This window comes from Castanea sativa, chromosome 8, assembly GCF_040712315.1.
Source record: "Castanea sativa cultivar Marrone di Chiusa Pesio chromosome 8, ASM4071231v1".
Lineage (NCBI taxonomy): Eukaryota > Viridiplantae > Streptophyta > Magnoliopsida > Fagales > Fagaceae > Castanea > Castanea sativa.
The window spans coordinates 24,704,730-24,732,303 of NC_134020.1; the positions used below are offsets into that span (position 1 = coordinate 24,704,730).

At 41.6% G+C, this 27,574-nt stretch overlaps 1 protein-coding gene across 4 annotated transcripts in view; it reads left to right on the forward strand.

The window, feature by feature from the left end:
- The first annotated feature begins 3,679 nt into the window (after nucleotides 1-3,679).
- The window catches only part of LOC142607393 (nodulin homeobox-like), a 30,403-nt gene continuing 6,508 nt past the window's right edge, over nucleotides 3,680-27,574 (forward strand). For 2 of the 4 annotated variants that reach the window (XM_075778857.1, XM_075778859.1), the window contains exons 1-13: nucleotides 3,680-3,962; nucleotides 5,966-6,017; nucleotides 6,215-6,337; nucleotides 6,430-6,594; nucleotides 9,518-9,601; nucleotides 9,678-9,806; nucleotides 10,237-10,446; nucleotides 10,940-11,068; nucleotides 11,178-11,273; nucleotides 11,972-12,133; nucleotides 12,508-12,799; nucleotides 12,903-13,028; nucleotides 13,128-13,197. In XM_075778857.1, coding sequence (XP_075634972.1) covers nucleotides 5,976-6,017; nucleotides 6,215-6,337; nucleotides 6,430-6,594; nucleotides 9,518-9,601; nucleotides 9,678-9,806; nucleotides 10,237-10,446; nucleotides 10,940-11,068; nucleotides 11,178-11,273; nucleotides 11,972-12,133; nucleotides 12,508-12,799; nucleotides 12,903-13,028; nucleotides 13,128-13,197 — 1,628 coding nt within the window. In that variant the 5' untranslated portion in view covers nucleotides 3,680-3,962; nucleotides 5,966-5,975. The remainder of the gene's footprint in view (nucleotides 3,963-5,965; nucleotides 6,018-6,214; nucleotides 6,338-6,429; nucleotides 6,595-9,517; nucleotides 9,602-9,677; nucleotides 9,807-10,236; nucleotides 10,447-10,939; nucleotides 11,069-11,177; nucleotides 11,274-11,971; nucleotides 12,134-12,507; nucleotides 12,800-12,902; nucleotides 13,029-13,127; nucleotides 13,198-27,574) is intronic. The other 2 variants (XM_075778858.1, XM_075778860.1) reach the window with 1 other exon arrangement.

The window sequence follows — 27,574 nt, forward strand, 5'->3', positions numbered from 1 at the left end:
TGGTAGACTTTCTAAGGTCGACTATAACATTGTATGGTCAATGAACTGAAAGCCAATAACTTAAATGGCACATCCTCCTTCAATAGCAATTAGATGGAGGATATGGATTTAGGATCAACAAAATTAGTGAATAACTTATGAATTGAAATGAGAGAGAGAGAGAGAGAGAGAGAGTTAATTGGTTAATTTTGATTATGTAACAATGCCTTAAATATCATTATATTGTTGGTATTTTTTATACCGGTACCAAAACATATCTTATGTAAAGAAACCCCAAGTTTTGCACCCCATTAAAATATAGGGTGGGTACTAACCAATATAAGGTGCATCGATCAATAATGGCTTTACTTACTAGTTAATTGACGATTTTAAAAAATAAATAACAATATTAAGATTCTCAAGGATATTCTTCTCAAAAAAAGATTCTCGAGGATATTATATGAACAAATTACATTTATATAATGAGTTTAGCCCAATTATGATTGATTCTCAAAAAAAAAAAATTACAAAGATACAAATTAAGCATATTAAAAAAAATCGGAATTGTGACTCAGGCACATTTTAAAACATTGTTATTATATGACTATGATTATATAATTGCAGGCTTAACAATTAATTACTGTCATATAATTGCACTTGTTTTATTTAAGCTATGAGTTTGTTTAAGGGAGTTTTATAAATGAGTTGATTAGCTAGTTTTGTTGATCTGCAGTCTCACCAAGGTAGACTTCAAAAAAAAAAATGTGGCGATTTTATTGAATAAAGTAAAATTACATAGTAGTATAAGATCCAAGTCCAAAACAAAGGCCTTAAGAAAGATGGATAGTCCTCCATCCACACTTGTTCACCTTCCTATGAGGAGGCAAGCATAATTGGGCTAAACTCTTTGCTGATTTGTTAGTATTTGTAACTTCTAGCCAAATCTCCCAACCTCTAAAGTCTAAACCCAGTCAAACAAAACCAAAGATTTACCTCTATGTTACCAGTTAGGCAGTTACCCCAGCTTGACAAAGATTCAGTTTTGTCTGTTAAAACCAGTTTGTGCTATTTTAAATAGTCTTCAAAGATGACAATATGAGTACCCAGATACCAACATCCAACGTCAACTACATCATGCGGCATTGCGTTAACACTGAGTTTTGCGCAATCCTTGTTCTACAAAAAGGGGTTACTCATTATCAAAGACCCCTCTCTTAGGAAGAATAATTGGTTTCTAAAAAACAGAGGTCACATCCTAATAATTGTTTTCTATATTAAAATTGATAAAATTTTACTTTAGATGGATTGAATTAGTCCTTTTATTAATTGAAAATGAGATGTTAAAGAAATTTAATTAATAATTTTGTATATCAAGAATAGAGAAATATTTAAATACGATATTAAGATACAAAATTACTAATTAAATATAAACAATTTCCTACTTAAAATAATCGCTTTAAAACTTAAATTGTATTGAGTTGACCTTGCTCATTACAGCCAATACTTTGGTCTTCATAATCAAGTAGAGTGCAATTTCACCGATGTTGATTTAGATTTTACATAACCCATTAAATTTATATAACCCAAAAATAGCTATATAAAATTACATTTTCAATTTTACATTTGAGGGGTGGTTTAACCCTAAATATAAAACTGCTACAAATTAAATTAGGGTTTCTTTAGTTTCAAATCAAAACTTGACAATATTTAAGATTAGATCCCTTACTTTTAAATTTGTCAATTAAAATCCTAGATTTATGAATTCGTTTCAATTTAAAACATCTGTTCAACTTCGTTACTCATTTCCGTTAGACAAGGTAATAACAAAATAGAGAAAAGTTAGAAACTATTTATTAAACATGCCTATTTCACTTAGGACTTACTCATAAATCATTTAGCAATCAATGAGTAAATAGAGTATAATGATTAGAGAGAAAGCTCAAGTTAGAGTGGAAAAGTTAAAAGAATCTTTTATGTCAGAAAAATCAAAGTTAGTTATTGAGGTGAAACGCCAAATTTTATTATTTTTTGTTTCATTTTTCTTAATCCTCCATTCACCATAATTTTATTAACCCTAAATATAAAAACTGTTACAAATCAAATCTAGGGTTTCTTTAATTTCACATCAAAACTAGACAATATTTAAGATTAAATCCCTTAATTTGAAATTTGTCAATTAAAATTCCAAATTTATGAATTCATTTCAATTTAAAACATATGTTCAACTTCGTTACTCATTTTTGTTAGTCTGGGCTCTAACAAAATAGAGAAAAGCTAGAAACTGTTTATCAAACCTGCCTATTTCACTTAGGACTTACTCATAAATCATTAAGCAATCAACGAGTAAATAGAGTATAATGATTAGAGAGAAAGCTCAAGTTAGAGGGGAAAAGTCAGAAAAATCTTTTATGTCAGAAAATCAAAGTTAGTTATTTAGGTGAAGCGCCAAATTTTATTAATGGTATTTCATTTTTCTTTAATCCTCTGTTGGCCATAATTTTATTAACCCTAAATATAAAACTATTACAAATCAAATCTAGGGTTTCTTTAGTTTCAAATCAAAACTGGACAATATTTAAGATTAGATCCATTATTTTAAATTTGTCAATTAAAATCCCAAATTTATGAGTTCATTTCAATTTAAAACATCTGTTCAACTTCGTTATTCATTTCCATTAGTCTGGGCAATAACAATATAGAGAAAAGCTAGAAGCCGTTTATCAAACCTGCCTATTTCACTTAGGACTTACTCATAAATCATTAAGCAATCAATGAGTAAACAGAGTATAATGATCAGATAGAAAGCTCAACTTAGAGTGGAGAAGTTAAAAGAATCTTTTATGTCAGAAAATCAAAGTTAGTTATTCATGTGAAACACCAAATTTTATTATTAACTGTATTTCATTTTTCTTTACTCCTCTGTTGGCCATAATTTTATTAACCTAAATATAAAATTATTACAAATCAAACCTAGGGTTTCTTTAGTTTCAAATCAAAACTAGACAATATTTAAGATCAGATCCCCTATTTTAATTTTGTCAACTAAAATCTCAAATTTATTAGTTCATTTCAATTTAAAACATCTGTTCAACTTCGTTATTCATTTCCATTAGTCTCGACAATAACAAATTAGAGAAAAGCTAAAAGCTGTTTATCAAACCTGCCTATTTCACTTAAGACTTACCCATAAATCATTTAGCAATCAATGAGTAAATAGAGTAAACGATTGGAGAGAGAGCTCAAGTTAGAGTGGGAAAGTTAAAAGAATATTTTATGTTAGAAAATCAAAACCAGTTATTCAAGTGAAACACCAAATTTAATTAACGGTATTTCATTTTTCTTTACTCCTCTATTGGCCATAATAATGAAGATGGACAAAAAAATTAAATTGAAACGGTTTTATAAGTTTAAGACTTTAATCAACAAAATTATGAACTTAAAAAAGCTAATTCCAAACTGATTAGAAACTCTAGACTCTAGAGGTCCTATTTATGTTATTTTCCAAACAGAGAAACTCAACACGCTAGTACAATACACAATTGGCAAAACTCACTCTACATTATCCGAAAACAAACAGGGCCTACAGCTAAAAATCCCATTTTGCACTGGTCCCTGTTTGTTTACAGACACCTTGACCAACGAACATTAGTCATTGACTTATAACCCCCCACTGCACACCAGCAACAATAAACCAGCACCAAATTAAAACGGCAAAAAAAGAAAAAAGAAAAAAAGTGTTAAGCGGAGAGCGTACAATATAAATATTAACGTAGTCTTCAATCATACAAATTGTACTGTACTCGTCAAGAAATTCACACTAAATCGACGTGTGTGTGTGTGTTGTGCATTAACCCCCAAAATACCCGCGAATTTCATTTTTGTGTTTCTCTCTCTTCTCTCTGCTCTCTCTCTCTCGCTTCGCTTCTTTGCTCTCGCTCTTCAATCTCCAAACTCATATCCCACACGAACCGTACGGCTCTCAGGTCGGCTTTCTATAGCTTCAATTTCTCACAGTTATTGTGTTTATTCAAGCTCTATATATATATATATATATATAAAATTTTTTTATTGTTTTTGTTTTCAGAAATTTGTTTGCTTTGTTTTTGTTTGTTTGTTTGTGTTATTTCTGTACTGTACGGCGCGCAGACTTGTCTCCGCAACTCACTCTGCTTTGCACTAAATCTAGGGTTTTTTTTGGTTATAGTCTGCGTGTTTCTAGAATATACATATTTTTACTTAATTTTGAGTTCTATTTGGTTGTGTTTGTTTGAATATGAGTGTGTTATTATTGGACTGTGTATTACCGAATTCGCATATGCAAGTACATTTCGTTAGTTAAATTAGCTGTTTTTGGACTAATTTTGACAATTTGGGTACAAAATGATATACAGTGTTTATGGTTATTTTCGGTGTTTCCTATTCTTTGTACTTCTTGTCTGATTTGTGATATTTTCGCATAAAGGAGTATTTTTTTAATAATTTTTTTCTTACTTAAAAAAAAAAAGCAGGACAATGTTAAAAATTCAATCTTTAGAAAATGTTCGTTTTCAGAGTGTACAAGGCTTATGCTTTTTGTGAAGTCTATGAGAGAGAGAGAGAGAGAGAGAGTGTGTGTTAAATGTGTTAACCCTAATCTTTGAGTGTAATCAATTTCAATGCATTGCATCGTGCAAATATTTTTGGATCCTTCAAATGTGTGTGTGTGTGTATAATTGTGAATTTGATCTTGTAAGTGAATGTAGCAGCCAATAAGCTAGATGCATGTGTTAGGAAAGTTGTATCGAATTTGTAGTTTTATATGCTTTCCTTTTTTGTGGAGATTGATTGTGATGGAACTTATTTGTTTTGTTAATCCTTGTCCATCAAGCAATGGAAAAATTGTCTTTGAGCATGATAATTGGGCATCAGTTTTAGGGGTTTTGGTGGGCTCTCTACATGGGGAGTACATTTAGTGAGGCTTTTGGCAACACATTTCAGGGTGTTGTGTTATGATTTATGAGCATGTAAAACCCATGGTGGAGCACTAGGTGACTTTCCTAGTTGAAGACTCACTCTCACTACTAAAGAGGGTCCCATGGTTATGAGTGCGAACTCTTGGTTGTTGACATTTTTTTCCCACAATTCTGGTGCATTGGGATTCTTGTTTATGAGGATTGGGAGGTCAAAAACTTGTAATCCTTTTTTGATAAGTAAAAAAAAAAAAAAAAGGATTGTGAGCTTTCGAACCCCCAATTGCATAAACAGAAGTCCCAATGCACTGAAATTGTAGGGGGAAAAAAACCTTAGCACTGAATTTTTATTTTCAATTTTTTCTTTCCTTCCTGATAAAGCCCTACTTGGGTGAACCACGTAAGTGATAACTCCATGTGTTCTGTTTATGTTACTTTCTTCTCTTTTAAATTTTCTCTCATAGTATACTTTTCATGCTTTGTTGGTTGCCAAGCATGTGCACATGTTAGTGTCTGGACTTTGGGGATATTTTTTGTTCAGACTGTCCTTATACATTTCAGGCATGTTTGTTCAAAATGAAGTACCACAACAGTTCAATTTTGGATGGCTAGAGCATCTTTTTTGCAAACATATGATTTTTCTTAATCTAGATTGCCCCTTGCTGCAAAAATCACCAGTATGTTGTACAAAACCATTCCAATTGTTAAAAAGTAAGGTTCAATGACTATTATTGTGTCTGCTTGTTGCAAAGAATAAATGTTTGATGTCTTCTTTGCAACCAAAAGTAAACAGAGTTCTGCAGTGGTCAGTATAGTTGGAAGGAGCGAGAAATGCTTTTACAGGGTACTGTTATGTTAGCTTATATGTAAACTACTATCAATATCTAGCACTTGAAGTTGCTTCAATATATTCAAGGTCTAAGCATTTCCTGCAGTTCACATTAATAAAAATATCTTATGGCCATCAGTCTACTTAGTACTAATTTTCTACATTGTGATATTCTCCTTATGTAATCCTTTATTTTTCTTTGCTCTAGATTATTAAGGATGAGGCATGCAAAGGAAGAATCATCATGTAGTGCGACAGAAGTAAGAATAATCAACTGAAGTAGAAGTTGGTGCAAAATATTTTTTATTTTCTATTTTGTCTCCCCACTTTTCTATTCAATGTAGACAGCTGTTTTACCTCTCTTTAAAAAAAAAAAAAATCAAGTTTATTTCTGTTCTTAGGACTCAGTCTCTCTCTCTCTCTCATATTAATAAGTTCAATCTATCTGTATGAACAGGCCATTGACTTAATTTCAGCAGTGAAGGAGTTACATGGGCTTAGCTCTCAGGAACTTAATAAATTATTGAAGGACTCCGAAAATTTTACAATTCACTACCATACTGAAAAAGGATTGATGAAGGTCAGACAAAACTGTCAACACCATTGTCATTATGTGGTCCTGCTCTTACCTATCCATTGACGTGTCATATTTTATATTGTCTTATGTATCAGATTGATATGGAGAAGCTTGCAGCCTTTCTTCCTTTGCACCTTCTTGGTGTTCTTATGTCATCTGACAGAGATGAGACGCTGTTCAGATACTTGTTATGTGGTATTCGGCTCTTGCATTCCTTGTGTGATTTAGCATCTCGGCAATCTAAAGTGGAGCAGGTCACTGTTAGTAATGTCTGCCAAAGCTTCTCTTTAATTGGTTTCTGTAATATTGAACTTGTGCTTGTTTCATGTGCAGCATAGTGCATTCCACAAATTTTTATAGCTTTGTGATCAATTAGTGTATTGCAAACACTTGAAATTACATATGTGGTATAACCCGTAATGAATTTGCTATCAGAAACTTTAATTAGTTTAGTGATACATTTAGGAAAAGTGAGTGGGAGATATGGGAAGGGGTGCAGTACACATTTCCATGTTGAGGGACAGGGGTGGGGAGAGTCACTACTTAAAATTTCATTTAAAAGAATGGTCCCCCACCTATTCTTTTGTGGATTTGGAATTTGTCTTTTTGGTTATCATGGCACCTCTGAAATATATAATGTAATAACTAGTTTTTGTATTTTGGACTGAATATTCTCTAATTTCTTACTGTAGGTGTATGGCACTTCCTACAGTATTGGGAACTTTATTATTTATGTCTAAATAATTTTTTACATGATAAAGGGACATAAATGTGGATGCTTTATTTTCTATGGCGTAGTTTGCTTAAAAAATTAAAATTAAAAATAAAAACCTCAGTCTGTGCCTGTGCTCAGTTTCATAGATTTTGTTCACAGGTGGTTGCAAACTCAAAAAACGGAAGAGGAAGGTTGCAGTAGGTTGATAGGAAATGTAAAATTAGTCACTCTATCTTGAATGAATCCACTATAGATGCACGTTGGGACATCCAGCAACTTGTTTGCATCAAACCCATGATGTAGTGAAAAGTGGGCAAGGGTTAGCTTAGGCATTTCCTATCAGTGATGCACTAATTATTGCTCAAGTATAGTGAAAAATGGGCAAGAGTTCTTGCACTTTGATGAGCTGGTGTGGCTAAAGAAGTTGGTTCAAAAGAATATGACTCATACAGGCACTTAAAATATATGGTCTTTAATAAGAAAACTAATGGAAATAGTAGATACAATGACTAGGAGGAGAATAGACATCTTCAAGAGATTGAGTGATTAGTGAGAAATCTAGAGAGATTGAACATTCAGGATATAAATTATGGTATACACAAAAAAATAAAATAGATATCAGGTAGGAATAATCATATATAATTTTTTTTATTTTATAATTCGACAGTTGGGGGGATGGGGGATTTGAACCCTAAATTTCTCTTTTGGAAACTTCAAGAGGTGCCAACCAGTTGAGCTACAAGGCACTTGACTAATCATAGATAAATTTCTTAGAAGAGAAGTTGAGGTTAGGAGGATAAGGGATTGAATTATGTTAATAAAACTTGTCTTAGGAGAAGAGACAATTAACATAATAGTACACGCTTCTCAAATAGGATTGGAAGAATCTGTCGAGTAAAATCTTTGGGAAGATATGGATGAATTGATTCATGGGTTGCCAAAAGATTTTCATTGGAGGAGACTTGAATGGTCATGTCAGAAAAGATAGTATGGGGTTTTGAAAGAGTTCATGGAAGCTAGGGATAGAGAATAATAAATGAATTAGGAGATGCTATTATAGGCATTGCAACAACTTATGATTTGATATTAACGAACATTTGGTTCAAGGAGAGAGAGAACAAATTTAAGCACCTTCAAAAGTGGGACAGACATTAGTCTAATAGATATCATCATTATTTGAAAAGTGAATTGTAAATATTGTAAAGATTGTAAGGTGATACCAGGAGAGAGTGAAACCATTAACATAGGTTGGAGATACGAAATATTTGTATTCAAAGATGGAAAAGAAGAGGCATTGGTAGGGGTGTCCGTGAGTAGGTTGGAGTTGGGTTTAGGGTAAAATTGTTGGCCAAAACAACTAAAATAGGTCTAAGGAAGCTGGAAGTGCTGCTGAATGTCAATACACGGTTTGTCAACCTGTTTGGTGAGTACAAATCTCTGGTTAATTCAGTTGAACCTGTGGGCTAAGGAAAATTCTCCGTAGTTGATCTGGGATTTTTGAGGTGGAGGGCATCACTATCTAGTGAACAATGGATTTGGTAGAGATCTCAAGATCTTTGCTAGATCTTATTGAGATCTCAAGCTCTCTGTCAAAGGGGAACAACGGTGATCAGGGAAGGATAGAGGTTTGGAGATGTCAGACGGGTTGGGTTTTGTTGGATTTCCAACAATGAAACCTGACACTCAACCCGATCATATCGGGTTTGGTTGGATTTAACTCACTGCCGACCGCCAGGTTTGTTAAAATTTGCAAAATACCTGCCAGGTCGGACTGGTTCAAGTGGGTGAAGGCAGGTTGTTTGGGTGTCTCTGATGTTTGCCACCTCTTGTTATTAGACAAAAAAAACCGAAGGATTAGGTGGTGGGATTTGAAGAGGGATAAACAAGATGTGTTTAAAGATAAAATGATCAAAGAAGGCAAGTGGAATACGATGAAGATGTTGATAAGTTGCGGAACAAAATGACTAATTGTCCTAAAAGAGTGGCTAAAGATGTACTTGGAGAATCTAAAGAATGTGGGTGATTGACTAAGGAGTCTTGATGGTGGAATAAGGAGGTCTAATGATCAATTATATTAGAGAGAGAGAGAGAGAGAGAGCCTACCTAAAGTAGAGTCGCTGCCACTTATGAAATTTATAAAGTGGCGAAGAAGGAAGCAAAAAAAGGAAGTACAAGAGGCTAAATGTGAGGCTAAATGTAAGGCTTAAATGAATTATATGGAAAGTTGAGGATGAATTATGGAGAAAAGAATATTTATATACTCATGGATTGGTGGATTGGTGTTTGCCTTGAAGTAGCTATTCACATTGAAATTAGTTTGCACCAGTAAAAAGTTCCTATTACCCTTAGTGAAATCCATTGCCTGCATCTCTCTCTTTCCAATAGTTTTGGATTTTTTAGAAACTATTGAAGATTCTGGGTAGTATAAGAGGGTAAACTACGTTTTTCTCCTGCTTTTTGTATTACAGATTTTGCTAGATGATGTAAAAGTGTCAGAACAGCTGCTTGACTTGGTGTTTTATTTGCTGATTGTTCTTGGTGGATATAAACAGGTGCTCCTTAATCCTTACCCTTGAGTTCTGTCTTCCAGACTCCTTATCTTTACTGAGACTTGATTCCATAATGCAGGAAAACCATAATTTTGGTCTTATTCCCCTTGTTCATTCAGCACTTGTGGCAAGCAGTCTACATCTATTAACAGGATGCATAGCTTCACAGTGGCAAGATCTTGTTCATGTATTGCTTGCGCACCCTAAGGTACAATTTAGACCATGTCCATTTGGGAACATCTTATTTAGCTTTTTGCTAAAAATGTGCTAAAGTATATTTGTGCTTTTGAAAAAGTGAGAAAAAGTGAGATTTTAAAAATCTGTACATAAAAGCTAAAAGCTAAAAGTTGAGCTTATAAGCTCTAGCCAAACAGACACCAAATGATTTGTTTAAGTTGCTATTTTCAGAAAGAGGGTTCAGTTGGACTATTTAGGTAGTCTTTCTCTAACCTTAGCTGTTTGCATGTTCTTGGTTCTTTGCTGGTTTAAGTTTTACTTTTCTATTAGTAAGAAAAATATTTTCAAATCAGTTTATGGCAATGATCCTCTAATTGCTAAATATTTTTCTTCTCTAAGTTATAAAGTTCTTCAGGCTGACATAATTTCTGTGCGACTGATCATGAATCTTTCTGTGTCAGGTTGACATATTTATGGATGCAGCTTTTGGAGCAGTCCTCACTGCCATTGGGTTTCTTGAGATCCAGCTGTCAGCACACCATATTGATTTTCGTAGTCTGACTGTTGAACGAATGGTTAACTTTTTATGCCAGCAATGTGAAGCCTCTTTACAGTATCTTCAGTCATTGTGCCAACAAAAGATGTTTAGGGAGCGCCTACTTAGGAATAAGGTTTACCAACTTGAGCCGTTTTCTTTTCTCTTTATGTTTGGAGCAAGTCATGTGCTAGGAAGTGTGTCACCTATGTTAGCTGTAAGTTATGGGGGGCAGTAGAAAAATAAGAAAACAATTAAGATGGGACTAGTTTAGTTTGTGGCCAAACTGGAAGCACTATGCTCTGGAACTATATTATTAAAAATATACATGATCTTAACTGCATTTGTATGTGGGTCAAGAGCTAAGGTACATAGTGGGGAGGAGATTTAAATAGTCAAAATCTTCATTTGGCAGACATAAATGTAATCGCAACAGTGATGAAACAATGTTTAAGATCATCTTAGTACGTCAATATTTTCATGGAGGATTTTCTTGAAATATCACTGTAGAGGTTTAGGTCCCATTTTAGTAATGTTCAGGTCCCATTTTAGTAATGTTCATTTGCTTCCTGAAATAATTCATGGTTTTCATTATTTTGATAAAGTAGCTGGTATTGATACTATTTCAGGAACTATGTGGAAAGGGTGGAGTTCTTTTTCTGGCTCGAGCCATCTTGAAGTTAAATGTACCACCTTTTACAGGGTCCTCCAGAATTGTGGCTGCTCTCTCTAGGATGAAAGCTAAAATCCTATCAATTGTGAGTCTCATTGAAGAAAGTCCACTGTTAACATTTACTTGGAGGTTAAGTTGCTTTAGAATCTACTGCAGTTTTCTATTGTTCTAGTCACTAACTCCCTTTATCTCAGCTGTTGAGTCTCTGTGAAGCAGAAAGCATTTCTTACCTGGATGAGGTTGCCAGCTCGCCAGAAAGCTTAAATTTGGCTAAGTCTGTTGCATTAGAGGTTAGTTTGCTTTAATGATCAAAGAATGGCCCTCTCTTAGACCATAGCCGATTTAAAGCTTTTCTTCTTTAAAACTCTATCGGATTGGATGTCTATAGTCAGAAGTCATTCTATTATTTCAGTCTATGATTTGATGGATGCTTGTAATTTATGTATTTGATTGTTTTGGTCCCTTGCTGTATAGTTCCTGTATACTTGGCTGACTCACTATTATGTCTTTGAATAAAATTTTCTTTAATTAAAAAAAAAAAAAAATCAAAGAATGGGCCTCTCTTAGACCATAGCATTTGCTCATACAGCTTGTTGGCTTGTTCTGCAGAGCAAGACCTTTTTAACTGTTTTTTCCTAGGATCTAATGCCCCAAAAATCTTCTAACAATATGATGGTCAGCTAATTCTGTATACTTCTCTTCTAGTCCCATTTTCACAATTCTCTGGGCACTTATCTCAATTGGTGGATATTGGTCTTATTGAGTGCCCAGCAAAAGAAATGACTATATGAGGTAGAGATCAAATTCTGTGTGAATCCCTTGGGAGCTCTCATTGACAGTTGGTCTGCAAAATGCATTTTTGCTATAAGTGCTATTATACTTTGTAAATCTTCATGATTAGCCCCCTGGAATTCTACACTCTATTGGGTATACTACGTGTGCTTTTACTGTCAAGCTGCTCACCATTGATAAAATTTCCATGTTGTAGGTTCTTGAGCTGTTGAAGACAGCACTTGGTAGAGATCCCAAACATCTTACTTCTTGTTCCGATAGAAGTTACCCAACGGGGTTTTTGCAACTCAATGCAATGCGCCTAGCTGATATCTTCTCCGATGATTCTAATTTTCGATCTTACATTACAATACACTTTGTAAGCCTTATTGAAACTCAATGTCAAGATACAAATTCCCCCTCACCTCCCCCTCCCCCTCCCCCTTCTCGTTCAATTAAAATTAAAAGACATGCTTTAGTTCCATGATTATACCTATCAAGAAAAACTGCAGGGACTGTTTTAAGACTAATACACTTTTATATATTCTAAGAAGAAAGAAGATATCATTTCTGATTCCTTAAAAAAATTTAATTTGCATGATATTGAATTGCTGTTATTTGTTGTTAACAGTTGAAAAGTCATTGTTTTGTCTACATGTAATTCTTTATGGATACAGTGCACATATCCAAGTATTTTCCATCCGAGTATGTCTTGATGAGGTTTGTGACCATGTTTTTTGTGTTTTACTCCAGACTAAAGTTCTGACTGCAATATTTTCACTCCCTCATGGAGATTTTTTATCCAGTTGGTGTTCTTCTAATCTCCCAATGAGGGAAGAAGATGGTAGTCTTGAGTATGATTTATTTGCAGCAGCTGGATGGGTTTTGGATAAACTTTCACCATTGGACTTATCAAATGGGACAAATTTGGAATTTACTCCACTTACAAATAACATGCCCCAGACTTCCTATGAACATCAGAGAACATCATTATTTGTCAAAGTAATTGCAAACCTCCATTGTTTTGTTCCTACCATCTGTGAAGGTTGATTCTCTATCAATGATTATGTAAATTTCATGACAAGTTTGATCAGTTCTCAGCAGTTTTTCCTGATTATACTAATCAAGTTTTCTATTTTAATCCACAGAGCAGGAGAGGAACCTCTTCCTTCTCAAGTTTTTGGAGTGCTTGCAAATGGACCTATCTAAATCATTACCTGAATTTTCCATTAATTCTGATGCTCCAAAAGCTACAACTGTTTGCAGAAACCTCCGTAAGTATCTCTCTTCAATGATCATTTTAATGTTTTTTCATTTTGGAGGACATAATTGCTGATATTCCTGTATTCCTTATGAGTGTATTGTATTTGTAGGTTCATTGTTAAGTCATGCAGAATCTTTAATTCCCAACTTTTTGAATGAGGAAGATGTCCAGCTTTTAAGGTGATTACCTCTAGCACTTTCCCTCTCTTCCTTGATCCTTCTTTTTGCTAGATTTGTGTAGAATTGCCTGAAAACTTTTGGATAGCTACAACAATGGTTTATCATGTATAATTTTCAATGCAACATGGTTAGCAGCACCTTACATAATATAGTCTAAATAAGAGTAGCCTCAGTTGATCATCTCTATAGCCTTCTGGCCTAGCAACCAAAGACCAAACACTTTCCACCACAATGCCGTGATGGATAAGCACCAAATCACTATTTTTTTTTCCCTTCTAATATGCATGTGGGTTCCACACCTCATGCTAAGATGTTTTAGGGATGGTTTTACTCAAGCCTAAAGCTTTGGCTTCTGTTGTAGAAAAGTAAAATGAATCCTTGTGTATAAATAACAATGTTTAGGATCAATTCAGGAGTGGGCTGAGTTTCCTTAACTAAGTTTTCAAGTTGCTTTTTTGAATCATCTTCAAGTTGTGTAGATGTTTCAACTTGTTTTTCTGGCTGTCTAGGATTTGTTGCATGCTTTTCTGACTCTTGAGATTGCTGTATCAGATCCACTACTTGTTCCTCTGGTTGTCAGCATCATGTTCTGCCTTTCGATCTTCCCTTTGTGGCACTTTAGCTATATGATTTAGAGTTTCTGCTGGCTGCTCCTGCTGTATAGTCTTTTTTGCATGCAATCTTGGCTGTTCAGCATTATCTTTAGGCTTGATATTTGTACATTTCTTCAAATTTTACAAACATCTCAAACCGAAGAGCTGTTTCTATAGCATCATCAAGATCTTCTAAGTACACATGAGACATCACTTTTTTAATTTCATACCTCAACCTACTCCAGCCATAATAAATAAATCCATATATTTACTTGGCATAATGAATCACCTGCATATGAACTTGCTCAAGCATATATACAAACGATTAAGAACAGAATGTTGAGTTGTTGAATAATTTCTTCACCAAGGACCCAGAAACATCCTACCATCTATTTTTTTTTTTTTTTGATAAGTAAGAGTGATATATAAATATAAACGAAAGGCTACTCTATGCATGAAAAACATAGAGCAAACCTAGAAAAACAAGAGGAAGAAAGCAGAAAAACTACAAAAGAGAAAGGGAGCTAAAAAAGAAGGGAGAGAGTCACTAGTTGTGAGTCCTCAAGCCCTAGACCAATCGAAAAGAGTCCCACTAAAAGAAGCAAGCAACTGATCACCGGTGCTATCCAAATCCTCAAAAGTCCGCTAATTCCGCTCATTCCAAACACACCATAGGATGACCAACAAAACTAAATTCCAAATCTGAGACGAGTGCTTCTCCAACCAATTCCACCATCCAAAAAGCAAATCTGGGATCGATCTAAGAATAACCCAAGACAAGCCAAAAGTTCTAAAGACAAAGCTCCATAACCGATAAGCCATCTCACAATGAAGAAGTAAGTGATCTACCGTCTCTCCACATTGGCGGCACATAATGCACCAATCCACAAAATCCAATCTCCTCAATCTCAAGTTATCACCCGTTAGGATCTTGTGCGTCCCAAAATAGGGTTGCTGGGCCTCGAAGGGAATTGGGCTCACAATCTATTTGTATAGTGGGCTTCTAGATTTCCTACCACGGGTGGTGTTATGCTCGGCAGGCCTGTATAAGGGACCCCCCTTCCCTTGTTTCTCACTATCTCTCCCCTCTCTTCCTTGGGAAAATTTGATATTGCTCTCTCCCTAGTCTTTTCTCTCTGAAATTGCCAACCTCCTTAACTGATTCTTCTTTGTCTATTTATAGCCAAACTTAGTGGAACGGTCATGATTATTCTCCTGATGGGTGAAGGGAGGGGTCCAATACTATTACCCCTAAGTGGGGGTTTAGTTGGATTGGGAGAAAATGAGTGGCATTAGAACTGGCTCCACCGCTGGGTTTGATGCTCGGCAAGGGCGTTCCCTAGGTAGTGGAAGGGAGGTCCAACACCGTTTCATCTAAGTGGATGTTTGGTGGCGAGAAGGAGAAAATGATAGTGGCGTTGGGACCAACCCCGTAGTTAAGTCCGTGCTCGGCCGGACACGTCCCAGGCTGCTTTGAGCACTCCTAGATCGAACCTCTTGGACAGCATGCGCGTTACTGCGTGTGGTCGGCGCGAGGCTTTTGCAAGAGTTAGTCCTTTCGGGCCTTAGGGCGATTGGGCTTGACAAGGGGGTATGACCCGTACAATAGCCCCCCCTTGATTCATGCTTTGCTTCAGGTGATGAATCAAGGATCCCAGTCAAGTTGTAGTGATGGGTTCCCGCGGACGTATATTCTTGGCACCCGGCCAAGGCAATCGTCTCAGCGGTTTTCTCGAGAATGGCGTTGTATCAGATCGTCATGTCAGTAATTAATATTTGGTAGTTGGCGAACCGCCCGACGGTTCGTGAACCGTGCCCACGCGTGTGGGGGGTTACCCAAGAAAATGATTTGGGAGGGTTATTTTTCCCGCCTCTGGCCTCATTAAACGTTTCAAGGGCCTATAAGAAGCCCATCCTGGACTCCTTCTCCACTTTTTGTGTCTCTATCACTCCCATCCCCTCCTTTGCCGAGCATTCTTCTTTTGCGCTAAAAAACCTCCTCAGTTCTCCACTCTCTAGAGCCCACAAGTAAGTTCTTTCTACCTCACTTAACTTTTCGATTTTCTTCCATATCATTTTATAGTAATGGGATTATCTCACCTACTTACCCCTGGGGCTGCCTTGGCCAGTTTTAGAGAGACCTTTGGCATTCCAGGGGACGTCGACGTTGTGTATTGCAACGTGGGCGACCTCGAACTTCAGAGGGCTGCTGATTCGAACGCAGCGTTTTTCCCGCTGATGTCGATACTCGAGGGTGGGGTTAGGTTCCCTGTAGATCCTCTTGTCATAGGTACCCTAGGGTTTTATGGTCTATGCTCCGACCAGTTTCCCCCCAACTTTTATAGGGTTGTTAGTTGTGTCGTCCGGTTAAACCACATGTTCGGGCTGCAGTTGAACCAGCACGACATAAATTTCATGTATAAATTGTGCGGCAACTTCGCCTGTGGTTACTACTTGAAAACTAGAGATACCTGAGTCCGGCTCATATCCTACCTGCCTGACTCTAATAGGAACTCGGCCGGAGAGTTCATTCGGGTGCGTGGTAACTGGCACGCCAGTGAGCTTCTTTACCCGCTCTCACCGCGTGAAGTTGGTCGGTACCGGCAACCCTCCTTCGATTGTTTCTTGTACCCTTTATACATATTATATTATATTTTTCTCTTTTAGTTGATCGGTTTGTTGCCTGACTTACTGTAGAATCCAGAAGGTTCTTCCCGGACAGTTGAGTTATACATGCACATGATCTCAACTTCGTTCTTAGGTCGGAGATCTTCGTGCACGACGATGGGCAGCTTAGGGCGTCTCATTTGATCCTCGGCGTCAACCCCGTGTACACCACTTGGCAGAGCTTCGGCCAGGCGCTCTTGGTGGATAGCTCACTCTTGTCGTATATCGACGTGCGGTACAAGACCTTCCTCCCCCTTGGGCTCACCACAGGCGAGGCTCGAGGAAGCGGCCCATGCTATACAACTGCCGACGATATTGCGCCGGCGAGGGACAGCTCTGCCGAGCGAGTGTCGCAGAGTTGACGAAGGCACGAAGCGATCGGACAGCCAGAGGACGCTGCCCCCGTAGCCGAGGAACCCACTGCTGCCCCAGCAGAAAGAATGGTGAAGCATAGGGAGATGACCCTTTCCCAATTCATCCCTAGTGCCGGTCCTGTGGCTCAAACCCAGTCCCTGAGAGGAACGAGTCAAACTCCTCCCAGAGGTGAGGGCAGGAAGAGAAAAAGGGTTGCCGAGAGTAACCCTCCTATACCTGGTGATGCTTTGCCGAAGACCCCTCCCCGTGCAGCGGGTGGTTCCAGGATTTCGGAGGGGCCGGCGGCGACACCCCCTGCGGTGCAGGCAGGGACGAACGTGGCGTCCTCTTCGCGGCAGGTGGCCGGTTGGCAGCACACCTTCCAGTTGGGTGACGAGTGTTTGCCGGCGACCTCCAGCGTCCGGCTATGGGACAGGGGCGCAGGGGGGTGAGAGGCCCAAAGCTTGGCGCAGGGCCTCATGCTGCCCGAGGATGTGCACTACTATGCGCAGGGCGATGACGAGACACTGGCCACGCGACTGCTATGGCACTCTATCGCGGTAACGCTCTATCCCCCTTGGCTGTGTGTATTGCATCGAGTGTTTCTCTCTTTTCTTTTCTAATTTCGTCACTTGGTTACTATCATATCTCCAGGCCGCTCAGATGACAAGTGTTGTGACCAGGCGGCTGAAGGATGCTGCCGAGGCCCTGGAGGGGGAGAAGGCGCTGAAGGTTGTTGCTGAAGCCACGGCCAGGGAAAAGGGGGAGGCTGCCGCGGCGTCGGAGAGGAAGGCGGTGGACGCAGAGAAGGCCCGACAGGCCGCCGAAGGGAAGCTGACCTTCCTAGAGACGAAGCTCGGGGAGACCGAGCTCAAGCTAGTGATGGTGGACGGCTTGAGTCTATCCTAGGCTAATGAGATCGCCAGCCTGAAGGAGTCCCTCGAAGCCTGCAAGGAGAAGTGGTACAATGTCAGCTTCTCGGATGCTGAAAACTCCGCGGAGCCGATCATTCACCAAGCTTGGCACCATGGCTTCGGGGAGGGATGGCTAGTAGCTCTTCAGGCGGTGGGGGTGGTCGTGGACTCTCTGCTGTGGAGTACCGAGCATATCCCCTACCTGGCACCTCCTCCCCCTGCCGTTCAGAGTTGGACCGAGGCATCAGACGAGGAGGAGACTCCGAGTATGATTGACCTTGTGTGGGAAATCGATGCTCATATGGAGGCAGCCGACCCTGAGGTGTCAAGCCACATCCGCGCGGGGGCCGAAGCCGCACCAGAACAAGCCCCACTGACAGCTGTGAGCGGAACCGAGCAGCCTGTGCCTTCGCCCCCTCCAGCCGACCCTGCCGTTTGATGATTCAGCCCTTTTTTGTCCTGCTTTTTTCCTTTGTTTTATTGCCATAATTATTTTTTCTTTGCCGTTTGAAGAGCTCAAATCGTCGGGCTGTGGCGATAGAACAATTTTCCATTGTCATATATCTATAATTAATGTTTTTTAGATACCGTTGTTTCAATTTATGTCGTTTATATCGTTGTTAAATGCCATCATATCTTACTCTCTCGCTTTAGATTTGCCGAGAGCGCCCCTTTGAATCCGAGCCGTCGGGGCTTATGTTACTGGACGCCCGGCGTAAGTGAACAACTTAAATCAAATAAATTAAATAAATCCCACTCGGCAATAGGGCTAGTGTAAGGCTTTTGCCTGCTCGGTGATAGGGCTTGGACTGTATGCAGGGTCCTGTTGTTAAATAGAAAGCAGTGTAAGGTTTTCACCTGCTCGGTAATAGGGCTCAAACCGAGGGCAGGTTTCTGTCCTTGGATGATAATAGTGTAAGGTTTTCACCTGCTCGGTGATAGGGCTCGAACCGAGGGCAGGTTTCTGTCCTTGGATAAAAATAGTGTAAGGTTTTCACCTGCTCGGTGATAGGGCTCGAACCGAGGGCAGGTTTTAACCCCGCGATCCACTTTATAACCCTCGCCTGGCAATCATAACTTGAAATAAAAAAGAGACGCTGACTCAAAGTTTTCATATGAAACAGGCAGTGGTGCCCGGTTACATCAGTTTTGTATCTTTGGGGGGTATCCGGTTACTGATAAAATTTTTTCAGATTGCGCACATTCCACGGCCGGGGAAGTGGTCTTTCCTCCAAATCCTCCAGATAGTATGCCCCTGCTCCGGCAATAGCAGTCACACGGTAGGGCCCCTCCCAAGTCGGGGCTAGCTTTCCCGCGTTCGCGTCTCGCGTGTTCCCCACTACCTTTCGGAGTACTAGATCTCCCGTGGCAAACTCCCTCCTTCTGACAGCTCTATTGTATCTCCGGGCAAGCTTCTGTTGATACTTCGCTAGCCGGATGGTGGCCATATCTCGGTGCTCCTCCAGCAGGTTCAGCTCCTTAGCCATCAACTCCTCGTTCTCGTCAGAAGCGAATCTCGCAACTCGGGCGCTACATAGGTTTCCTTCAGCGGGGATGACCGCCTCCGCCCTGTAGGTTAGAGAGAACGGCGTTTCTCTGGTGGATCTCCTCGGAGTAGTTCGGTATGCCCACAGGACGCTTGGCAACTCCTCGGCCCATCTGCACTTGGCACCCTCCAATCTTTTCTTCAGGCCGCTCACTATGGCCTTGTTGGTTGCTTCCGCCTGGCCGTTACTCTGCGGATAGGCCGGCGTGGAGTATCAGTTTCGGATACCAAGGCCCTCGCAGAACTCTCGGAACGCTCTACTGTCGAACTGCAGGCCGTTGTTAGATATTAAGGACTCCGGCACGCCGAACCTTGTTATAATGTTCTTCCATATAAATCTCTTAACATCAACATCTCGGATGTTGGCCAGCGCCTCGGCCTCTACCCACTTTGTGAAGTAGTCCACCGCTACCAGCACGAACCTTCGGTTGCCCGTTGCTCGGGGAAAAGGTCCGACTATATCCAGCTCCCAGCGGGCGAACGGCCACGGGCTGCAAACTGGGTTTAAGTTCCCGGCCGGTTGGCAGATCATCGGCATGTGAACCTGACACTGTTCACATCTTTGAGCATAATCGGTGGCTTCCTTCCTCATCTGCGGCCGCCAGAAACCCTGGGTCATTGCTCGGTGCGCAAGCGAGTGGCCCTCCACGTGGCTACCGCAGACTCTCTCGTGCAGTTCGGCTAATAGCTCTTAGCCTGGTCGGGGCGTAGGCACTTCAGGTATGGCCCTTCGAATGACCTGCGATATAGCTTCCGATCAGCAGATAACCAGTATCGAGCAGCAGTTTGCCGTACTCTGGTTGCTTCCTTCTTATCTTCTGGGGTTCGATCCTCTGAAAGGAAGTCGACGATCGGATCAATCCAGCATCTCTCGGCTTTAGTGACCTGTACAATCAGTGCCCTGGCGGCAATGCTTGGCTCGGGCACCAACTCCACCCTAATTAGCTGAGGTACTTCGTTAGCTATTGATGATGCTAGAGTTGCCAAGGAATCGGCGTGCCGGTTTTGCCCCCGGGCTATCCGCTCTATCTTGACTGTCTCAAAGCTACCCATCATCTGCTTTGCTAGCTGCAGGTATTCTATCATCCGGGGATTCTTGGCCTCGAAGTTCCCCTGGACCTGACTTACCACGAGGAGGGAGTCCGAGTACACCTCCACCTCCCTTGCTCCCAGATCCCTGACAACCCTTAGTCCTGCAAGCAGAGTTTCGTAGTCGGCCTCATTGTTAGAAGCCCTGAAGCCTAACCTAAATGAGTGTTCCAGCTTCAGCTCTTCCGGGGTGATGACCACGATCCCTGCCCTTGTTCTAGCTGTATTGGACTCTCCGTCCACAAACACCCTCCATGGCCTGACTTCTACCAAGCCGGTTATGCTTGTAGCTCTCGACGTGAACTCGACAATAAAATCCGCAAGTACCTGTCCTTTCACCGAGTTCCTCGACTTGTATCTAATGTCGAAGGAGCCCAGCCGAGTCCCCCACTTGGCTATCCTCCCCGTGAAGTCAGATCTCCTCAACAGTGACTGGAGCGGGTACTCAGTCAAGACGTGGACCGTGTGGGCCTGAAAATAATGGGGCAACTTTCGGGTGGAGTGTACGAGTGCCAGCGCCAGCTTTTCCAGTGGCAAGTACCTGGTCTCCGCATCGACTAGCGTTTTGCTGATGTAATAAACCGGGAGCTGTGCACCGTTATCTCTTAGTAGTACGGCGCTCGCTGCATGCTCGGACACGGAGAGGTACATGTATAAGTCTTCTCCCGGCTCGGGGGCTGACAACGTCGATGCCCGGCCAAGGTAATCCTTCAGATCTTGGAAGGTCCTGTCACATTCCTCGTCCCATTGGAACCCCTTCCACTTCTTCAAAAGTTGATAAAAAGGCCGGCACCGATCAGTGAACTTGGAAATAAACCGGTTGAGGGCGGCCAGCATACCAGTTAGCTTTTGAACCTCTTTCGGGTTGCCCGGCGGTTTGAGACGTTTCACGGCTTTGATTTGATCGGGGCTAACCTCTATCCCCCGTTTAGTAATCAAATAACCCAGGAATCTGCTGGACTCAACCTCGAATGCACACTTATCGGCGTTGAGGCGCAGCTGGTGTCGTCGGAGTATCTCGAACACTTCTTTCAGGTCGCTAATGTGCTGCCCTTCTTGCTTGCTCTTTATCACCATGTCGTCAATGTATACTTCCACCGTCCGTCCGACCGACCTTGTTCCTAAACATCCTCGTCATCATTCGTTGATATGTGGCTCCCGCGTTCTTTAAATCGAACGGCATCATAGTATAGTGGTAGTTAGCGTCGGGCGTTAAGAATGCCGTTTTCTCCTGGTCCTCGGCGGCCAAGGCAATTTGGTGATAGCCCTGGAAAGCATCGAGGAAACTCATCCTCGGGTGCCCGTATGTAGCGTCCACCAATTGGTCGATTTTCGGCATCGGAAATGGATTCTTCGGACATGCCCAGTTCAGATCGGTAAAATCAACACAAACCCCCCACTTGCCGCTCTTCTTCTTCATGACCACTGTGTTTGAGAGCCATTCCGGAAAGAATGTTTCATTTATGACCCCCGCTTCTCTTAGCCTCCCAACTTCTTGTCTGACGGCGTCCGCGTGCTCCTTAGCAGACCTTCTTGATCTCTGTTTCTTGGGGGGGCACAAAGGATTCACATTCAGCTTGTGAACTATGAATTCGGGGTCGACGCGGGGCACCTCATATGGACTCCATGCAAACACATCCACGTTTTGTATGAGGAATAACAGCAGTTGCACCCTTTCCCCATCACTCAAGCCTGCCCCTATCTGAAAACTCCTTTCATTTCTCGGCAAGATCTTTACGCTTACTAAATCTTCGGCAGCGCTAGTCCCCTCCACCTGGGGGTACTGTAATTGCTATAGGGGCGCCTTCTCGGCTGGTTCCTTCTGCTTAGTTTGTTTGATTGCCGCGGTTACCAAACATTGTCTGGCTGCCTGCTGATCGCCCCTTATCACTGTAATCCCCTCATCAGTTCGGAACTTGACTTTTACGTGCAAGGTGGAGGGGACGGCCCCCATGTCGTGTATCCACGGCCTTCCGAATATTGTCGTGTATGGTGAGAAAAAGGCGACCACTATGAACGTCACCATCACCTCCCAGCCGCCCATGATAACTGGGAGCGAAATCTGCCCCTCTGGAATCACCATGTACCCGTCGAATCCTATAAAAGGTGTATCATACTTGGACAAGTCCCCCTTTTTCAGGCCAAGCTCCCTGTATAGGTCCGGGTACATCACATCTACGCCACTCCCTTGATCTATCATTATTCTCTTCACTATAAATCCCTTTATTCGGGCCGTGACTATCAGAGCATCGTGGTGCGGCTGGGTAGTACCCTCCAGGTCGTCGTCGAACGCGATGGGTTGTCTACTGTACCTCGGCCTCTTCCTCGAGGGTTGTTCGCTCGTGCTTCCTTCTGCTGACACCACGGTCAACACCCCCTTAGCATTGGGTATTATAATGGCCCTTGGAGCGGCGTGGATGACCTCTATCACTCCCAGAGGGGGAGGGAGAGGGTTTCGACGCAGCCACTCAGCCTGTCCAGTCTCCTGACTCCCAGTCTCTACCAGAAACTCTTTCAAATGCCCCGCCTTCGCCAACTGTTCTAGGTGATCTTTCAACACCCTACACTGCTCGGTGGTGTGCCCTTTATCCCAATGATAGGAGCAATACAAGTTCTGGTTTCTCCTTGACGGGTTGCCTGCCATCCTGTTCGGTCGCCTAAAATACGGCTCATTTTTTATTCTATCAATGATGCGGTGTACAGGCTCCTTGAATGTCGCGTTGACTCCCCCAACCGCCGGGTCGGGCTCCTGAATCCTCAAATCCTTCCTATGTCTGGGGTTGAAGCCGTTGTTCCGAGGATAGTTGATTATCGGCTCCTTCCCTTTGGACTGTAGCCGATCATCCTCTAATCGCTTATACTCTTCGATACACCTTATCAGCTGCCTCATATCCTCGGGAGGCTTTAAGGTCAACGATTTTCTCAGCCTAGACTCTTCGGGCAGGCCAATTCGAAAGGTGCTAGCCGCGATCTTTTCGTTACCCCCGCCAATCTCGTTGTACAACTCCCAGTACCGACTGGCGTAGTTGCGAAGGGTCTCTCCAGCCCCCATCTTCATTGATAGCAACGCGTCCACGGACTGCAGAACCCGGCTGCACGTCATGAACCGTACTCCGAACTCCTGGATCAGTTCCGAGAAACTATGGATCGAGCCCTTCTTCAGCCCGTTGAACCACCTCAATGCAGTGGGCCCGAGGCTCGAGGGGAAAACCTTACACATCAATGCATTGTTATAGGAGTGCAAGGACATCATCTGAATATAGTGACTTACATGTTCCACTGGGTCTGTCCTTCCAGTGTAGGAATTGAACGGTGGCTGCGCGAATCGGCTCGGCATAGGTGCGCTTTCGATATCTCTAGAGAACGGTGACTGGGCAGCTTGGCGCAGTGCTCAGCTCATGATATCCATCGCCGCGTTACGTGGTCGCTCCACGTCGGGGGAAGTTGATTCGCGGTCCGCGTACTCTCGCGAGCGGTCGCGGTGCCTATGAGACCCGGATTGATGAGATCTGGCCTCTCGGCGATTCCCCACACTTACTGACCTTTCCCTTCGTACTCCATGGTCCCTTCTCCCTCGTCGGCCCTGTGCTTGCAATTCTAAATCCCTAACCGCCTTGCGCAGGCGCTCAAGCTCTTGGTTCCTCCATTCAAGCTCCTGGTCTCTTTTGTCAAGGCGGCTGCGGCCTGAGGCGTCGGACCCTTCCCCGGGCCCAGACTCTTCTACCTCCTCGTGCCTTCTGTCCTCCTGCCTTTTTTGCCTCCTTTCCCGCCATGTGGACCCCCGCAACGTCCCTCCAATGCCGCTCTCCGCATGACTTCTCTGTCCGCTTCCAGACATCCTTACGAGCGTGCTAAGATAGCACCACAGCTGCGTAGGAGATTCCCACAGACGGCGCCAATTGTGCGTCCTAGAATAGGGCTGCTGAGCCTTGAAGGGATTTGGGCTCACAATCTATTTGTATAGTGGGCTTCTGGATTTCCTACCACGGGTGGTGTTATGCTCGGCAGGCCCGTATAAGGAACCCCCTTCCCTTGTTTCTCACTATCTCTCCCCTCTCTTCCTTGGGAAAATTTGATATCGCTCTCTCCCTAGTCTTTTCTCTCTGAAATTGCCAACCTCCTTGACTGATTCTTCTTTGTCTATTTATAGCTAAACTTAGTGGAACGGTCATGATTATTCTCCTGATGGGTGAAGGGAGGGGTCCAATACTATTACCCTTAAGTGGGGGTTTAGTTGGATTGGGAGAAAGTGAGTGGCATTGGAACTGGCTCCACCGCTGTGTTTGATGCTCGGCAGGGGCGTTCCCTAGGTAGTGGAAGGGAGGTCCAACACCGTTTCATCTAAGTGGATATTTGGTGGCGGGAAGGAGAAAATGATAGTGGCGTTGAGACCAACACCGTAGTTAAGTCCGTGCTCGGCCGGGCACGTCCTAGGTTGCTTTGAGCACTCCTAGATCGAACCTCTTGGACGGCATGCGCGTTACTGCGTGTGGTCGGCGCGAGGCTTCTGTAAGAGTTAGTCCTTTCGGGCCTTAGGGCGATTGGGCTTGACAGGGGGGTATGGCCCGTACAGATCTTATTCAAGCTGCACACCAAACAAAGAAAGAAACTCGCTTAGGAGCCTTTACCCTCCATATAGCTTTCTAAGGAAAGACGATTGAGGGACAAACTCTTAATTTATTATAGAATGACCGGATGTCAAATTCCCCATTAGGCTTTAACTTCCATCTCATCCGGTCTCCAACATCCCTCAGAGGAGTATTAGCTCCCAATAAACGAAGGAAATACAGCCCTTCATCAATCTCCCAATCCTCAAATTCTCTAATAAAACGAACATCCCAAATTCTTCTCTCCTCCGCCCCCTGCTTGGACAAAGAAGTTTCAACAGAAATCTCCTTATCAATGGCAATGCCATACAACCTTGGGAAGGCCAATTGAAAAGGTTGATCCCCATACCACTCATCTTGCCAAAACCTCACTCTATTTCCCAAACCAACATCAAACTGACAATTTTTGGATAAGTAATGAAAGTTTATTGATAAAATTAAAAAATTAAAAAATTAAAAAAATTAAAAATAGAAGAAGAAGAAGAAGAAAAGAGAGAGAGAGAGAGAGAGGAAATACCAAGGTACACCGGTGGTTTAATTGAGTAACAGTACATCAAACACTCAAATTACAAAGCTTTAACATATCTAATAAGTTAAAACAAGGAAATGAGTTAAACGCAGTACTCCAATCCAGAAGAGAGTGAAGAAGTAGAGATTTAATCTCGAAGATATACTGTTCATTTCTCTCAAAGCATCTCACATTTTGTTCCTGCCAAAGACACCACAAGACACAGTGTAGCATAACCCTCTATAAAGCCATATTTTGATGTTTTCCAAAAGGACCTTGCCAAGCCGAGAATAAATTAGTAACACTCTGTGACATAACCCATAGAAGACCAAACAAATTCCACACCATTGTCCATAACTCAAAAGCTAGAGGACAACGAAGAAGGATGATTCACCAACTCCCCACTCCTTTTGCACGTGTAGCACCAATCTACAACAGTAGCACCTCTATTCCATAAGTTGTTTAAAGTCAAAATCTTTCCTAAGGTAGCAGTCCAAGAAAAGAAAGCTACCCTACAAGGAATATTTCAACGCCACACAGGCTTCCACGGAAAAGGAATGCCAGAAGTCGAGGAAAGGGAGAAATAGTATTCACGCACCTTAAAACCCTTACTCTTCCTGGCTTCCATCAAAGTTTGTCATGTCCTTCACCCCTAAGAGGCATAGAATATATTAGATCCATGAAGACATACAAAGGTTCCAACTCCCAATCTTGAATTGCTCTAGAGAAAAGAATATCCCAATGCAGCATCTGATTAGGAAAATGCATGACTTCTGCTATAGAGGACTCCTTATTACGACTAATGCAATAAAGTTTCGAGAAGGCCTTTTTGAGGGTATAGTCACCACACCACAAATCATTTCAAAAAATTTCTCTAGTACCAACTCCTGCATCAAAATGGAGGAATTTAGAGAAAGTTGGCTAGCTTTGTCTTATGGTTCTCCAAATACTAACACTATTGGGTTCTGACACCTTCCTTTGATAAATATTATCTCTTCTAACCTGTTAATCTTCGTTCAAGTTTCTCAAGAATAGGGTTCCAAATTGTCCTTTCCTTGAATGTAGCACCCAAAGGAAGCCCCAAATATTTCATTGGCAGCAAGGACCGTCTACAACCCAACAAAGCCACAAGCTCATCCATGTTGGACACCTCCCCAACTGGAAATAACTCTAACTTAGCCAGATTAATCTTCAACCCGGACACCACTTCAAACAAAGATAAAATCTCTCGCAATTTAACTATTGGCTAGGAATGGCATCATAGAAAATTAGATTGTCATCCGCAAAAAGTAGATGGTACACCATTAAGGGAGTGTTGGCCATGGTACCAACAGTGAATCTGGAAATATGCCCAGCATGAACAGCTCCATCCAACAAATGACTTAAAGCCTCAATAAAAATAGCAAATAAAAGTGGGGAAAGAGGGTCACCTTGACTCAGCCCCCTAGAACTCCCAAAGAAATCCTTAAGGCTACCATTGATCAAGATGGAGAACCTTGCTGTGGAGATACAAAACAAAATTCACTTTCTCCATGTCTCAAAAAACCTACATCACTGCAACATAAACGTAAGAAAATCCCAACTTACCTGGTCAAAAGTTTTCTCCACATCCAACTTACATAGAACTCCTGGTACACCTGCTTCGAGTCTGCTATGTAAGCACTCATTAGCAATAAAAACCAAGTCTAGAATTTGTCTATCCAAAACAAAGGCATTTTACCATCTTGCCAAGACAATTCACTTCTATAGGATATCTCATAATGTGCTTATCAAAAAAAAAAAGGGATCTCCCATAATGTGGAAACATCATGGCAAAACCTACTGTTATACCAAACTAATATAGGATGGAATCTTGAATGAGCTTTGATACTATAAGCAATTTTGATGTAGGATCTTTAGCAATTCAGCACTAAGTTGTGTTTGTTTGACGGAAATTGATTTCCAGAAAATATTTTACGCATTTACGGGTGTTTGGGATGATGGAAAAGTTGGTCAACCAAAAATTGTTTTCCGATTGACTATAAAATAAATGCACTTATGGTGGAAATTGGTTTATACTTTCATTTTCCATAAACCATTTTCTGCCTCACCCAAAACTT